Source organism: Platalea leucorodia, assembly GCF_965183815.1.
Source record: "Platalea leucorodia genome assembly, chromosome: 18".
Taxonomy (NCBI): Eukaryota; Metazoa; Chordata; class Aves; order Pelecaniformes; family Threskiornithidae; genus Platalea; species Platalea leucorodia.
Window position 1 is genome coordinate 6,575,801 of NC_138840.1, and position 14,365 is coordinate 6,590,165.

The window sequence follows — 14,365 nt, forward strand, 5'->3', positions numbered from 1 at the left end:
GATGAAATCCAGACCCATCCAGACTGGCAATTATTAATTTGAGGAATTTAAGTCAAAGTGTTGGGGATTCCCTTTCCCTTCTGTGTTTTTGTTACGCTTTTTTTTTTTTTTTGCTACGTCACACAACCTCGTCTACAGCCAACCTCCGCATCCCGAGCAGCAAAAGCAGTCCGTTCAGCAGCACACGGAAGAGATGGAGAGTAACCTGTAAGCAAATCACTTTCAGAGGCTAAAAGCACAAAGAATAAAGAGAAGAAACTATGTTTTCCCACCTGATCTCTTACCTGGAAGAGGCGACGTTACTTGTTACGGGTGAAACACTTCCAGAGAAGCTTGGCTGCCGCGCGGGCAGACTCCTTCAAAAGCTGACCCCGAAGAACGAGCGATTCTCCTGCCGCAAGTCGCGGGGGCACCCAGCGCACTCCCTGCTCTCTGCACGATCATCGCACGCTGGGCTCCGCCAGCTGAACTCCTTCCACACACCGCTCCTCGCTGCAAACACAGCCTACGAGCCGCAGCCGGCGAAGGGAAAGGGCCTCTCCAGCAAAGCTGCCTGCAACGCGCGCGATCGCTGCTGCCCGCTCACCCTGCTGTTAACAGCAACCCGCCGCTCCCGGGCTTTTGCAAACTTCAGCTACCCCGTACGGCTCACGGGCAAGAGGACCTGAAAGGAGTTTTTACAGATTTCCAGTGCTAAAAACTCACCCCAAAGACTCACAAGTCTTGGCTACACGCAAGATGTCTCTAACCAGCACCGAACAACCTCCGCTCTGCTTTCTACAGAAAGACTTCAAGAAGGCGTAACAAAGTCGTTTCAGGTTGAGTCAAAGCGAAGGCGGCGAGAAATAGCCCAGAGGTTTTCATACAACTCCTCGTCATTTGGTATGGATGCACAACTTCATGACTTGAATGAAAAGACAGGAGCAGTGGCTCATTAACAAAGATAACGAAGTGGTTTTATTTCTTTCCAAGGAAGTCAGAGCTAAATGCTTTAGTACACATTTAAATTCTGGCCTAAAATGAACTATATTTTTTAAACAGGAGCTCTTTCGCTCTTCAGGAGTTCCAAACATTTAAAATTATAAAGCTGCTTTAAAAGGAAAATATCTGCTTTTAAATAATTCCATGAATATGTTCACACCTCTGGCAGAATAATGTGACACACCTGACATTTTACACCTCGGATCTGCAGCACAATACATAAATATACAATAGATCAAAATTCCACATGTTCTCAGGACAAGAATTCATTTATACAAGGAAAACCCAGTAAAGCATCACAGAGAAGACTGGCACTTGAAGGAAGGAGAGTACAGGAAAAACCGGAGCGACCCATCGCAGCCGGATTTTCCCCGTGTGCCTGCAGCCTGACACACACAACCACCACGCGCCGGCACCAGCGGGGAGCGAGCTCTGAGCACAACGGTCACTTCCCGCTGTCACAAGAAATACTAGAGATTCGAGAATGACATTGTCATATTCAAATGTATAAACATTTCCATATGATGACTGCTTGCCTTTCTTTTTGTTTTCAATTATTAGACAGCTTTTAACCCTTTTTAGACAGGCCATACCCAAGCTGTTACTCCCTTTTTGACCAGCTCCATTGGGCAAAGGTTTTAAACGTGAAACTCTGCAACACCACAGCTTTGCTAGAATATTCTTGGCCACCAGTACCAGCTTCACATGCACAAATTCTTTGAAACTCTGATAAATTCTCCCCCAATTAACCTACTTTTCCCTTTATTTTCGGATTATTCTTACCAAGTACAGAGTTTTAAAACTGTGAGAAGTAACTCCTGCTTCCAGCTGAAGTAATTTTTGTCACCGACTGCAGCAGAACGAGGAATTCACTCTTTGTGTAACACTAGTTGTCACAACGATCTCCACTCACAGATTTAAACAGCAATCTCGCTTGGTGCTCTGGACATACATAGGACAGGATTAAAAGCGCAGGATGCAAGGATTAGGAACAAAGGAAACGGCTAGAGTAGCTGCAGCAATGTGAAAGCCGGCTACGTAAGGGAACACCAAACGTGGACGGTGCCGGGCGGATCGCAGAGCAAAGGACACCAGAGGAGCAGTAATTAGTTACGTCCTCTTCCAGCAGTAACAATGAGCCAACTGGGATTCTGTCTGCATGCACCCAAGGCGTTTCTCACAATGCCACTTGCAACGCAAAGAAATCCCTTCTCCAATCTCTGGCACTTTTCTTTCTGCAAACCTCCCAGGAGGTCTACCCTCCAGCATCCTCACCCCACAACACAGGCGGAGACCCGTGCCACCACGCAGGACGTCCCCCAGGCTCTGCAGGGATGCGCCTCTCTGACAGCTCCCATCTACACCCTTTAACTGGTCAGCTGAGGGTGAACTGGTGTCTTGAGAGGGCTGCGGAGCCTGCCAAAGCCACTGCAGGACGGGTCACTAACAACTGAAACAAAGGCCACGGCACACAGGAGTAGAGGAAAACAGCAAGAAAGGCAGTGGATTCAGACACCCACCTAGTAACTGTAACGACAAAATGACCTAACGGCATAAGGGTGGGACAAAGCAAGAAGCAGAAATCTTAGCAAAGACTAGACGCTCCTGTACACTTCAGAGGAGACGCACCCACTGTCCGAGGCGCCACACGCAGCCCCTTCCCAGCTGAACCGTAACTGAAGGGTACGTCCCCTCGCTTCCAAACCAGCTCGTGCTTCCAGCTCTCAGCTCACAGCAGCAGGCGTCTTTCTCAGGTGGAGGCTCACTGGCATCTGCAGATGGCGCGGATCCACCACCAGATTTCTGACCAGAAAAGCAGAGGTGACAACCCGCTTTGCCTTCGGAAAACACGCTCCCCTCGGAGCTCAGAGCCGCTGGCAGTAGAGTTCATACAAGCTATTTGCCAGCTTCTGTGTCTCTTGAAAAGCCTCGCAGCTCTGCTCCCAACTTGGGGGTATCTGTTCCTCCCCATAATAAGCCCCTGCAATGGCTCCTGCCATGGTAGCAATGGTGTCTGTGTCTCCACCCAGAGAGATGCAGTAGATGATGGTCCTCTGCAGGTTGCTGTAGTGATCAGGAATATCTGGGTCAGCTTCCATGCAGCGCAAGAAGGAGTAAATTGCAGTAGGGACAGACCGCAAAGCGGCAATGCCATTGCCTGTTAACAAAACCAAACACCTTCAGCGCTGCAGAACACTTGTTTCTTGCCTCCCGCAGAAGTACCTTTTCCCTTCTAACTGCAACTTCCCATTGCCAGGTACTTTCACTACTGGTATCGCTGATTTTATCATGACAAGGTGCAAAAGTTTGCATCTCAGAAGAGAAATCTCCCCATGGTTCCCCAGTACCACTCACATCCTGGAGACCAACTCCCAGCTACCCCAGTACAGTTTGGCAATGCACATCCACCCGTTCCCATCCAACACGGAGATCTGATAGCCATTAAGACAAGAGATCTTAGAATATTAAGAAACATTATTATAAGTTTTTCTTAGCAAGACATTTTTTTCCCCACCAATACAGAGAGGGAATCACTGGGTAAAGACTCAGATTACTGAGCACAGGCAGCCTTTCCAGCACATTCTGTGCCTGACAGGCAGCAGAGGCCAAAGTGGCAATCTGGGGGAGAAGACACGAACCAGGCTTGCTGAGTTAGTCCGGCTTCCAGCTCTTTCCTAATACTTGTAGTAAGAAAGGTACTTACCTAATTCGAACAATACATCTGCTTTGGGAACACTGCTGAGCTCCAAAAATTCCTTTATTTTCTTTAGACGTCTTGAAAATGGTAAATCCTCAAATCCCAGCCTGGGAGGGAAAAAAACAAAAAACAAAAAAGAATACAATGAAGAAGAGAGAACACAAAGAGCCAGAATAAACTGTACACAGCAGAGCCAGTGCTGCCCACAGCTACTTACGCTCGGGCATCAGTAAGAGACTTATCGTCTGCCTCTACATCTTCCATGTGGCTAATGAGCTGCTCCAGGAAGGTCTCCTTGCTGAGTTCTCCCTGCAGGGCGAGATGCACGGCCAGGGCCTGCAGGATGGCCCCGTTGTAGCCCAGGGAGTTGGCATGGGTTAACTCGGCGCTCAACTTCGCAAACTGCAAACAAAAACATTGTTAGCAAACCTACCTGAGAGATCACGGCGCGTCTCGCCTGACAGCAGGGACTCCCAGGGTCGAGGTGCCCAAAGGAGCCAAGAACGGTACCTTCTTAACATCCTGGACGTCAGGATACGCGAGCGAGATGCCCGCCACCCTCATGGCACCGCCATTGCCATAGGAGCCTTTCCCATTAAACTGGGCTCTTGCTGGTTCAAACACATCATTGCACTTGGGGCTCAGGAGCTTCTTGAAGACATTGACAACAGCCATCCCATAGCCCCTGTTGGGTTCCTTCTTGTACTCCTCAGCAAACCTGGCACGGGCAAGAGAGCAGTTACACAGGTGAGAAAAAATACAGAGGATATTCGGTCTGTTACTGAAGCTTGTAAAGAGGTTGTATAAAGCCACTTGATAAAGTGAATCAACAACACATGGAGAATTCAGTGACAGTCAGGGTTCAAGTGATTCAGTTCTGTAGGGAAAGAATCCGATTCCCAAAAATCGGTGTGAAAGGAGGAAAGGGTGTATAAACATCACCTTTCACAGGCAACTTGTTTCCCTCTCAACTGTGTCTTGAAATAGAAACAAACTAGAAACATTTCCGTGGGTCACGACCACAAAGAAAGGCTTTTGTTCAAGTTCAATGGAAGAGTTTTCTAAACAAATAAATGTTCTCCCTTAAGTGGAACCAAATGCTACCAGGGTTGTGGACTCAAAAGGGAAATGGATCATAAACAAACTGAAGCTGACCTCACTAATATTCACTAACTAAATTAAGGCAAGTACAAACAGGAATAGCAACAAATAAACACGAAATAAACATGCTTCTGAAATTTCTAAGCATTATCTTTCACAAAGGTGAATATACATACACGGCTGCAATACAGCACGTCCCATCCTGCTTCCCTTTAAAGCAGAGGCTGAGCCCACACTAAAGCTAGCACTGCTCCATGTTCCAGGATAGTGCAAAGCACACAATAAATGACAGGATTAGCCCTCGCTTTTCTTTTTCCCCTCCGAAATTAACAATGACTTTGCCTTAGCCCCTTTCACATAAAATTACAGCAATTGCTGAATCTTGAGAAAGTTTTGCCTTCACTAGTGAATGCCAACAGCCTGGCCTCCGAAGGCGGCTGCAGTCCTTACCTCTTGGCCATATCAACTTCATCAAACTCTCGCTTGGCTAGCAGGGACTGCACCACCGACCTGCTCATGGCCGTGTCGTCCGTGTACGAAAGCGTTTCTAAAACAGAAGGTCAAAACATAACGTGACCATCCAGAGACAAACTCTCCTCCTGTCCTCAACTTCCAGCACTTCCCTGCTCTCCAAGGGCTAATTATCTGTACAGCTGGAGTTAAAACATTACCAGAGGTTCCCCAGCACTCTGAGCTCATCACTAGCCATGGTAATTGGAGTAAAAAGGCACAGAAAGAGATGCATCCACAACAAAAGCGAGACAGAAAGCATTCCAAGATTAATAAGGGCCAAGAGAAAACGTTTGATATCCAGAGGCGCATATGGACAAGCCTCTTTCTCAGTTTACAGTTTGCAGGAGTTAACAGCGTACGCCAACAAGCAGAGAAGAGAAAGCACAGTTGCATTTCTGGACAAGACCGCAACAAAATCAAGTGCCTTTAAGATCGTACTGGGCGGGTTTACAGGGCTTGCTGCAGTGCTCAGAACCCCAAGGCGAATCCTAAATAACCATTCTTGTGCTTCTCTGACTCTACCCATCTATTTTTGGTGTATCTGTTCCTCGCTGACACCCCTGCAGCACCGCGATACCCAGGTTCCCAGCACGCAACACACCCCAGCTTCACGCTGGCAGGAGCGGCACAGGCTGAGCACAGCAAACCACGTACCCCTCCGCACCGGCCATGTGCTGCAGGAACCTGGAACTGCCCTGGGGAGCCAGAAGCGGGGCACCGCTTCAGCAAGGTCATCCTCACCCCGGGGTGGGGGCGAGCCCCAAACCCCCGAGGACGCACGGCAACAGGGCTGGGGACAGCCACGGGTGTCCCAGGGGAGGTGCCCCTCGCTGAGGTGAGGGGCGGGACTGGGGGCACCCATGTTTCGGAGGGGCAGTACGAGGGTGAGGGCGCACCCCAAAGCCCGATCCCAGGGGTGCTGGGGGCCAGGCCCGAATCGGTGGGGTGCTGGGACCCGGGCCCGACCCGGTGGGTACGGGGAAGGGGATGTGCTCCGGGCCCGACCCCTCGTCCCGCTCCCGGGGTTTCCGCCCACCTCTGCGGGCGCTGCCGGCCGGCTCCCCCGCCTCAATCGGCCCGGGCGTCGGTTCTAGGCCTCGGAGGAAACTCAGCAGGTCGGGTAGCTTCACGACGCTCCTGCCTTCGAAGACGGCGCCCAGGCAGTCACCCAACAAAGCTCCGGCCAAGCAGCCCCGGAACCGAGCGGGTCCCGGCCGAGGCCGCGCCGCCGCCCGCCCCGAGCCTGAGCACGAACCCGCCGCCGCCGCCATCTTCTTCCGTGCCGCCGCCGCTCTCCTCCGCGCCGCCAGGGGGCGGTGTCCGCGGCAGCTGCCGCGGACACCGCCCCCTGGCGGCGCGGAGGAGAGCGGCGGCGGCGTGGGCGGGAAAAAGCTACTGTTGCCTTATTTCTCTACTTACAGGAAAGTTGACTTTTCCCCCTCAATTTCTCATTATTAAAATTTAGTCGGAGAGTCAGGAGTGAAATCCAGGCTGCTTTCCACTGGGGCATCACCTTCCCACCTCGGGGGAGGAAAAGCAGGGCCCCAGTTCTGGTCCCGTCGCACATAAAATAATCCAGTTCGCAAGGACGCCGTCTCCCGGGGCGAGCGTGGGAGCGTGCCTGGAACAGAAACAATAAACTCACGGCAGAACGCAAGCGCTGCAATTCAATTTTAACAAGTCTGCAGCCACAAGAGCCAGAACGGACTCCAGCTTTTCCTTTTGTAGCTGCGTTAGCTCCGCAGGGCTAGCAGGCGAGGGGAAATCCCAACCCCAAACTTTACTTTCATCGTTAAAGCGAGCAGATTTGAGTCAGTACGCCCGCAGAGCAGATCTGGCACGCCGCCACCGTTACACAGTCCCTTTTTCAGAGCGCAGCCTTGCACTTTAAAGGACTTAAAACGCTAAAGAGCCCCAGATGGATTCAATCACCACGAAACGCTTCCAACACCGTCGGATGACAACTGCTCTTGGGGACAGACTCTTTATTGTTTATAACGCCCCTTGGAGTGCAAGAGGCCATAAACATCGTACAAGGGGACAGACGGTTGTATAACAAACGAGGAGGAGGGAGAATTCCATTATCCTAACGCGACACAGATGTCCGCTTTCCTCGCTACGGAACTGAGTCACTGGTAGCTTTCTCCCCGGCGCGCTAAGCCAACTCCAGCTGCCCGTTCTCCAGCGCGCGGTTCGTGGTCCGGTTGAAAGTGTCGACTTCCGGCACAAATTTCTCAGCAGGGACCACGAGCTTTCTCCGGGTGTCCATGCACTTGTTGTCCAGCACCAGGGAATTGGCTTTGTAGCCAGCATCTGTCTGAATGCGGTGAAGTTGTCTGTAAAGAGCGTCCAAAGCACCCCTGGGAACAAGCAGAAGGGAGAGGAGCTGGGTTCAAGCACTGCATTCGCTTCCCAAGTTGGACAGGAAACACCCAACTTCCCACTTTCTGGCAGCAGAAATATCCATGCAGCATTTGCCTTTGTACGAAGAACAAACGCATCGGGTATTTCTTGGTGCGCAGCAGCAGCAGCATTGTTTGGGTCCGTGAATAGCAAGCCCACAGGCTGCTCCCGGAGTGCAGCGCAGAGATGTGCGCCCGGGGAGCCCAGCCCAGCCCAGAGCAGCACTTCTCTTTCTTCCTTTTACTTTTCACCCTTTTTTTTCCCCCCCTTTTAGAACTGTCCGTGCCTGGTTGAAGTCGGAGTCAAGCAGGCACCGTGGGAACCCCACTCACACTCCCACCGCACAGACCTCTCGTACCTTGCCTGCGCCCTGCTGCCCGCTCCAGCTCCCCACCAAGCCCAGGGATTATTTCCCCTCCTGATCTGAGCAGACACGAGCTCCAGAACGCAGCTTCTGGAAGCGTGCCAGGCCCAGGGCTGCACATCGCCACGTCCCTCACGTGGGCGATGCTGGGCCACTGCTCTGCCCCAGAGAGCAGGAGACTCACTGTGACTCTGCCAGCTTCTGTTTGAGCGCCCGGATCGTTCCCTCCAGCTGGCGGACCTCATCTGTTAGCCCGTACTGGACCTGCGAGGTGGGGAGGGAGAAGGTGACAGCAGTTAACAGGGCTGAAGCGGTGTTTTACAAAGGCCACGGTTCCCTCGTTCCCCTTCTAGCCCAGCGATGACATTTATTTCCTTGCTTTGCTACGTGACGGCAGGATCCATCGCTCAGCCCCTCTGTAGTTTTCTCCAAAGCGCACCCGCGTTTTTCAGACCCACGCAAGCCCCCGTCCCGGTCGGTTCCCCCCAGCCCAGGCAGGGAGCGTGCCAGGCGAGGCTGGTACCTGATCCCGACAGAGCTCCATGTTGGGCCGATACGTGCGGGTCTCCAGGCGGGTGTGTGCCACTTTCAGATCTTGCGTTTTCCTTCGAAGATCTTCCTCCAAGCGTCGGATCTCCTCCTCCATCTCAGCAATTTCCTCCAAGGTCTACGGATAAAAGACAGGTATCATGAGGGACAGCCGGGGATACAGACTGGAAAACAGCCCCCAGGTGTCCTGGGCTCTTACTCTGCGGGGGATGGATTTTAAACAAGGGCTGGTGAGCTTCTGAGTACTGAACGCCTCTGCTCACAGATCGGGCTTTTCACATGGACCAGGCATGGTGCTGCTGGCGTTTTATGGCCACAGTGGTTGAGACCAGGGGTGAAATAAAAAGGCCACAGCCTGGCACTGCTGCTGGGAACTGCCAGAGCAGCAATTGTGATGGCAGGAGGAGGTAGGATGTTGCAGGGATCATACATGCGCCACTTAACAGCTCTCATGTGGAAACCATGCTCAGGCCAAGTAGCTTTCCACATAACAAACATCCTTTCAGATTCAATTCCCACCCAAGGTTGTGTTCAATAACCAAAGAAGCAACGTTTACATTCTGCTCCTGCCACTTCAGCTCATCGTAGGCTCTTTCCAGGTCTCTAATCCTCTTGCGCAAGGCAAACTCTGTAGCTACACGCTGAGCCTCCAGCTCGTTGTTTGTCTGAAGAGAGAACAGGCTCCAGTCACACCCACCTACAAGGGGTCTCCCTCCCAGCAGTTGCCGATACGACCGTCCCGTGAGGTTGGGACAAGCCTATGAGCAGAACCAGCTGGGTTCTGGCTGCTGCCATGCGTGTGCAGGTCATGCACACCCCTGTAGCCAAAAGGCAGGGAACGATGGACGGGTACGTGTCTTCCAGGCTGCCAAGACTGCTGCAAGCTCCGCAGCATAACCAAGCTCCCCTTTCGAACCAGGAGGGCAGCTGCTCTCAGAGAGGCCCACGGGCCAATGCTGTCTTTTCAGAGTCCCTTCCTCTCACCACAGCACACGCCAGCCCTTTCTCCCACACTGGATCCAGAACTTCTGCACCACCGATTCACAGCCAAGGGACTGATTTACCTGTGCAATGGCAAGCACTGTTGCTTCTCGGAGCTCGGTCGAGGCTTTCATTTCTGCCTCAGCATGCTCCTTGTTACATTGGCTATTCTGTTCCCACTCATCAAGTGCAGTTGATCTGTGAACAAATCAGCAGTTATGAAAATAAGTTGAGTGTTTGCAAGACAGTTCAAAAGGAACCACCCGCTGCAGGCCAAGGAGGCTTTGTGCAGTGCAAAATGATTCAGGAATTCTGGAGGTCACATCCTGTCTGATCTCCTCACCGCACCAGCTGGAGATTGCTACCCCATGGCTCCTGCTCCGAGCCCAACATCTGCTCAACCCGGGGACACATCCAAACCATGCTATGAAATGCCAAGCAAGTGAAAATGCGCAGCAGCTCCCCCAGAAGCTGTGCCAAAGGCTGATACCACACCACTCACTGAGCGTCACCGATAGCCAAGCACCAGGAAGGCAGGGCAGCCAGCTCCTCTGTTTTTGTGGTGACAATTTAGATAACTCCCAGAAGTCTGTGGCTTCACAATTCAAGAGCCACAACAAATCCCAGCAGCCAACTCCTGTTTGGAGCTCTCCCTGTAACTGCACCCATCAAGCCAGGATACAGCATGGAAGGAAAAAGCACCCCAGGGCTCTTTCAAGCACCAGCACGGATTTGGCCACACAAGGGCACGCTCTTTCCTTACCCGTCTGGGACCCGTGTCGGGTTGACCTTGAAGGAGATGTTGGGAGAGTTCACGTTGAGGGATAAGCACACGCGATCTATTTCCAGTGCTTCCATCTTGCGCCGGTGGTCACAGCTCAGCTGCTGGCGAGCTTCCTGCAGGAGGCTGCAGAAAGCAGGGTTGGAGTCAGCGGGGAGCACGCAGAGGGGAGAGGCAGCTCACAATTTCCAAAGCTTTCATCGCTACCTCAATCATCTTTTTAAAAAATGAGGGATGAGGTCCTGCCTGCCCAGTGAACTGGGCCCAGCTTGGTAAAGCAGCACGCCTGCTTTACTGCCTGCCTGGCTCCCCCGTGCTCTGCTCTGCCCTCCTGCAGCGGGGCAGTGACCCACGAGGGATTAGGGCCCGGCAGCTTTAACACTTCCAGGTCACTGCTTCAGGAACCAAGGCAGGTGGCACAAGATACCAGTCCGGGTCAAAATTTTCCAAGGATGCTTATGAAGTCTCCCTTGACATGCTCTCCCCGACAAACCCCCAAACCCCACAAACCTTGACAATAATCACCAAAGGCTCCTCTGAGCGGCTCACTGCCCCGGGGTAACTACGCCTGGCCTGCCGGCCCATCTCAGCCTGGCATTAGAGGGACATTGAACTGCTGAGGCCAAGCGAGGAGGGCAGAGCCCTGTCAAAGGCTGTGTCATTCGCCTCACCAGAGCTGTTCGAAGACTTCATTCACACGCTGCTGCAGTTCTCTCTTGGCGTTGTCTATCACCTTCACCTCCTTGTGCAGCTCCTCCTCCACAGGGTCCCTCACCACATCGATGGCACGGCGGCTCTCGCGGAGCGTCAGGCACTCGATGGAAACATCCAAAGGCAAGTTCTTTGCCTGGAGGGCACGTTCTGCTGCTTCCTTCACCTGGAGGAATGGGAGAAGCCCTTCGCCTTCAGGGATGGGAGGAAGAAAGGAAGGGGAACCCACCGATACCCTTGTTAAGAGGGCCTCGCACTGCCTGTCTTTGCAGTTCTGAAACCTTTTAGCAAGTCTGGAATGAAAATTGTGAGAGCCAAACACATCAGTCCTCTACATCTGCTGTTTGCATTGGGTATCACACCTTGCTGGGGGCTAACGACTGCAGGAGCCTCTGGGTTTAGAACTAAAAGAATCAGAGAGATGTCCCACTGCTATTCTCTATTTAAAATAAAACATTTTTGAGTGATAGCGTTAACATATTTCTCACTATCCTTCAGAGCTTTAAAAAAAAAAAAACCAAAACAAAACACCACCAACAAAAAACACAACCCGAAACCCAAAAATGAACGTGCAATGCACAGCTCCTTAAAAAGGCTTGGCTCAGACAAGAATACAGTGGCTTGCTTTCCAGGAAGTCATTTCATCAGGTACGGACATCAGTATACCTGTGATAAGTCCCCTTTAAACGCCAGATGGGCTTGCCCATTGCAGAAGACAAGCCTCAATTATTTAACATCCCATGTTGAGAGTGTAAGTCGATTTCCAGCCATCTGCCTTCCCAACATACTTTGGCTAAGGCATCGATTTCCGCATCTATGTCTGCAAGGCATTTGTCCAGGGTCTCCTTCCATCTGTTCACGCTGCTGATACGTTCAACCAGGCGGGTGTGGTTGTCATGCTCATCCCATTTTGTCTGGAATTACAGGAGAAACGCCATTACTCTTTTTTAAATTGCAATTGTGAATCTTGCTGAAGCCTTTCCCTGTTTTCAGGATTGTCTGACCCCTCGCAGGTGTAGAACATGTTGCCATTTGGTCTAATAGTCATCTACACAAATGGAGAGCAGAGAAAACAATACAAGCTGCAAAGGATGCGAGAATCACACCTGGGGATTTCATGGCAGCACACATGCATCATTGCACATGGGTTTACAGGAAATAAATGTACATATTTAGCAGGTTCTGTGGAGTAAAGCCTTCTCCTATTCCCTTGTCCATACACCCAGATCTAGACACTCTCCCATACTCCTCAGCCCGCTATTCTGACAAACCTGGGAGCAGCCAAGCTGCCAGAAGGCCCACCTGGTTGTTGGTTTCGTTGCGGAGAGCTTGCGCTTCCTGCCGGACTTGGTGGGAAGCAGAACGCCGGTGTTCAGCGTCAGCCGAGATGAGATGGGAGTTGGTGTGCCAGTCCGGCAAGGTGAACCGCTGTCCTGACTTTACACTCAGCGTGGCCATCTCGCTAAACAGGTGACTAAAAGGGAGTGGAAGATTTTCGTGTTTATTCATGGAAATACACCAGAAATGGAGATGCATCCACAAACTGGAAAGCTCTTCAAGAAAAAAAAGCCGCTGGCATCTTGCCTAATGCAGACACACGTCCACACAACTGGGGAAGCACTAGGACGGGTGACCGGAGCCACCCTCCGCCCTGGGCCAGGAGGAAAGCCCTGTCCACCTGCCTCTCCCTGGAGAACGGTGCTATTTGCAGAGAGACAAGGAGCCGCTCACAGCACCATCTCCCACATGGTATTCATTGAGCTTGAACAAAATGGCTGATCACATTACTGATTCTGCTTTTGTTACAGCTGCGTAGGCCCAGGGTTGCAGTCCCAGGGGACATGAAGGCTTTGCAGGAACAGTATATACAGTTCCCAGCCATTTGCCTTGCTACCCAGCACCATCCCTGCAAAACTGGCAGGAATTAGAGAGACCACTCAACAGGATCAGAGCAGCTCCTAAGGAAATTGCAGGTTCCAAAAAAACCACAGACAGGTGGAGTTCTGGGGCAGTTTCCCTGGCTCCCGTAGTTGGGACAGGGCTCCTTGAGCACAGCCGTCCGCACGGAAGGCCACTGGGGAACTCTTAAAGGGAAAGAAGCCGGGCAGGCAGGCGTCAGGGCTGCAGAGCCAGGGGGAGAGGGGACACAAAGGGCCGCAGGGCAGAGGGGAAGGCTCGATCCCCACCCCGAGGTGGAAGGGGTGAACAGGGGAGGAGCTCAGCCCCAGCTGGGAGGGGCCCTCACCCTGGCTGGGCACAGGCAGCCCTCAGCAGGGTGCCCCAGCTCCTCAGTGCCGGGGCCCAGCTGCTCCCCTCAGGGGCCACCATGGGCTGCTGCTCCCCTCAGGGCCGGCCCCGCTCCCACTCCCCTCCACTGCCTCGCCGCCCCGCTCCCCTCACCGCCCCTCCGGTCCCGGTCCCGGCCCCGCTCCCCTCGCCGCCAGACCCCGGTCCCGCTCCCGGCCCCGCTCCCCTCGCCGCCAGACCCCGGGCCCGGCCCCGCTCCCCTCGCCGCCAGACCCCGGGCCCGGGCCCGGGCCCGGTCCCGGCCCCGCTCCCCTCGCCGCCAGACCCCGGGCCCGGGCCCGGCCCCGCTCCCCTCGCCGCCAGACCCCGGGCCCGGGCCCGGCCCCGGCCCCGCTCCCCTCGCCGCCAGACCCCGGGCCCGGGCCCGGCCCCGGCCCCGCTCCCCTCGCCGCCAGACCCCGGTCCCGGCCCCGGCCCCGGTCCCGGTCCCGGCCCCGCTCCCCTCGCCGCCAGACCCCGGGCCCGGGCCCGGCCCCGCTCCCCTCGCCGCCAGACCCCGGGCCCGGGCCCGGCCCCGGCCCCGCTCCCCTCGCCTCGCCGCCCCAGGGTCGGGGCTCCTCTCGCCGCCCCTCACCGCCGATCCCGCCGCCGGGCGGTTGCTAGGCACGCGCGGGCCCGTTGCTAGGCGGCGGCGCGCGGCAGCGGCTTCCCCCCCCTCCCCGCCCGAGCACGGTCATTAGCAAAGCGACCCTGCAAAGCAACACCAAAACCAGTTATTATTATAATTATTTAAAAAGCCCAACAAAATAACCAGTAAAGGCAAGCGGACAGGGCGTCCTCCCAGCAGGGAGCAGGCCGGGGGGTCCCGGGCTGAGCATCACAGCACCAGTACCACAACCAGTACCACAACTCCGACACCACCGCCGATTCCCTAAGTTCCTCCCTGGTTTTAAATAAAAAAAAAAAAAAAAAAAATTAAATGGCATGAAATCAAATCAAACAGAAAAGGCTGAAAGTAAAAAATCGCTTTCTGGCA

The 14,365-nt window shown here is 53.6% G+C and overlaps 2 protein-coding genes across 3 annotated transcripts; both read right to left on the reverse strand.

Moving 5' to 3' along the window:
• Positions 1-282: 282 nt before the first annotated feature.
• ADPRS (ADP-ribosylserine hydrolase) lies at positions 283-6,579 on the reverse strand. 2 transcript variants are annotated; one of them, XR_014230142.1, is made up of 7 exons: positions 6,330-6,579; positions 5,231-5,327; positions 4,190-4,397; positions 3,897-4,081; positions 3,686-3,786; positions 1,765-3,139; positions 283-904 (listed from the first exon to the last, which is right to left on the reverse strand). XR_014230142.1 is itself a non-coding variant. In XM_082329833.1 (6 exons), exons 1-6 carry the CDS (start codon positions 6,562-6,564, stop codon positions 2,847-2,849), a joined length of 1,119 nt encoding a protein of 372 aa, XP_082185959.1. In that variant the 5' UTR covers positions 6,565-6,579; the 3' UTR covers positions 938-2,846. The 2 variants fall into 2 exon arrangements, 1 of the variants encoding a protein (XP_082185959.1); XM_082329833.1 differs by lacking the exon at positions 283-904 and having other exon boundaries at positions 938-3,139.
• Positions 6,580-7,448: 869 nt separating this feature from the next.
• Positions 7,449-12,556, reverse strand: TEKT2 (tektin 2; the record flags this gene model as incomplete). Its single annotated transcript, XM_082329695.1, has 9 exons — positions 12,385-12,556; positions 11,871-11,996; positions 11,043-11,248; positions 10,354-10,497; positions 9,674-9,788; positions 9,167-9,274; positions 8,584-8,727; positions 8,245-8,324; positions 7,449-7,653 (listed from the first exon to the last, which is right to left on the reverse strand). The coding sequence occupies exons 1-9, from the start codon at positions 12,538-12,540 to the stop codon at positions 7,449-7,451; spliced, it is 1,284 nt and encodes a 427-aa protein (XP_082185821.1). The 5' UTR covers positions 12,541-12,556.
• Positions 12,557-14,365: the final 1,809 nt, after the last annotated feature.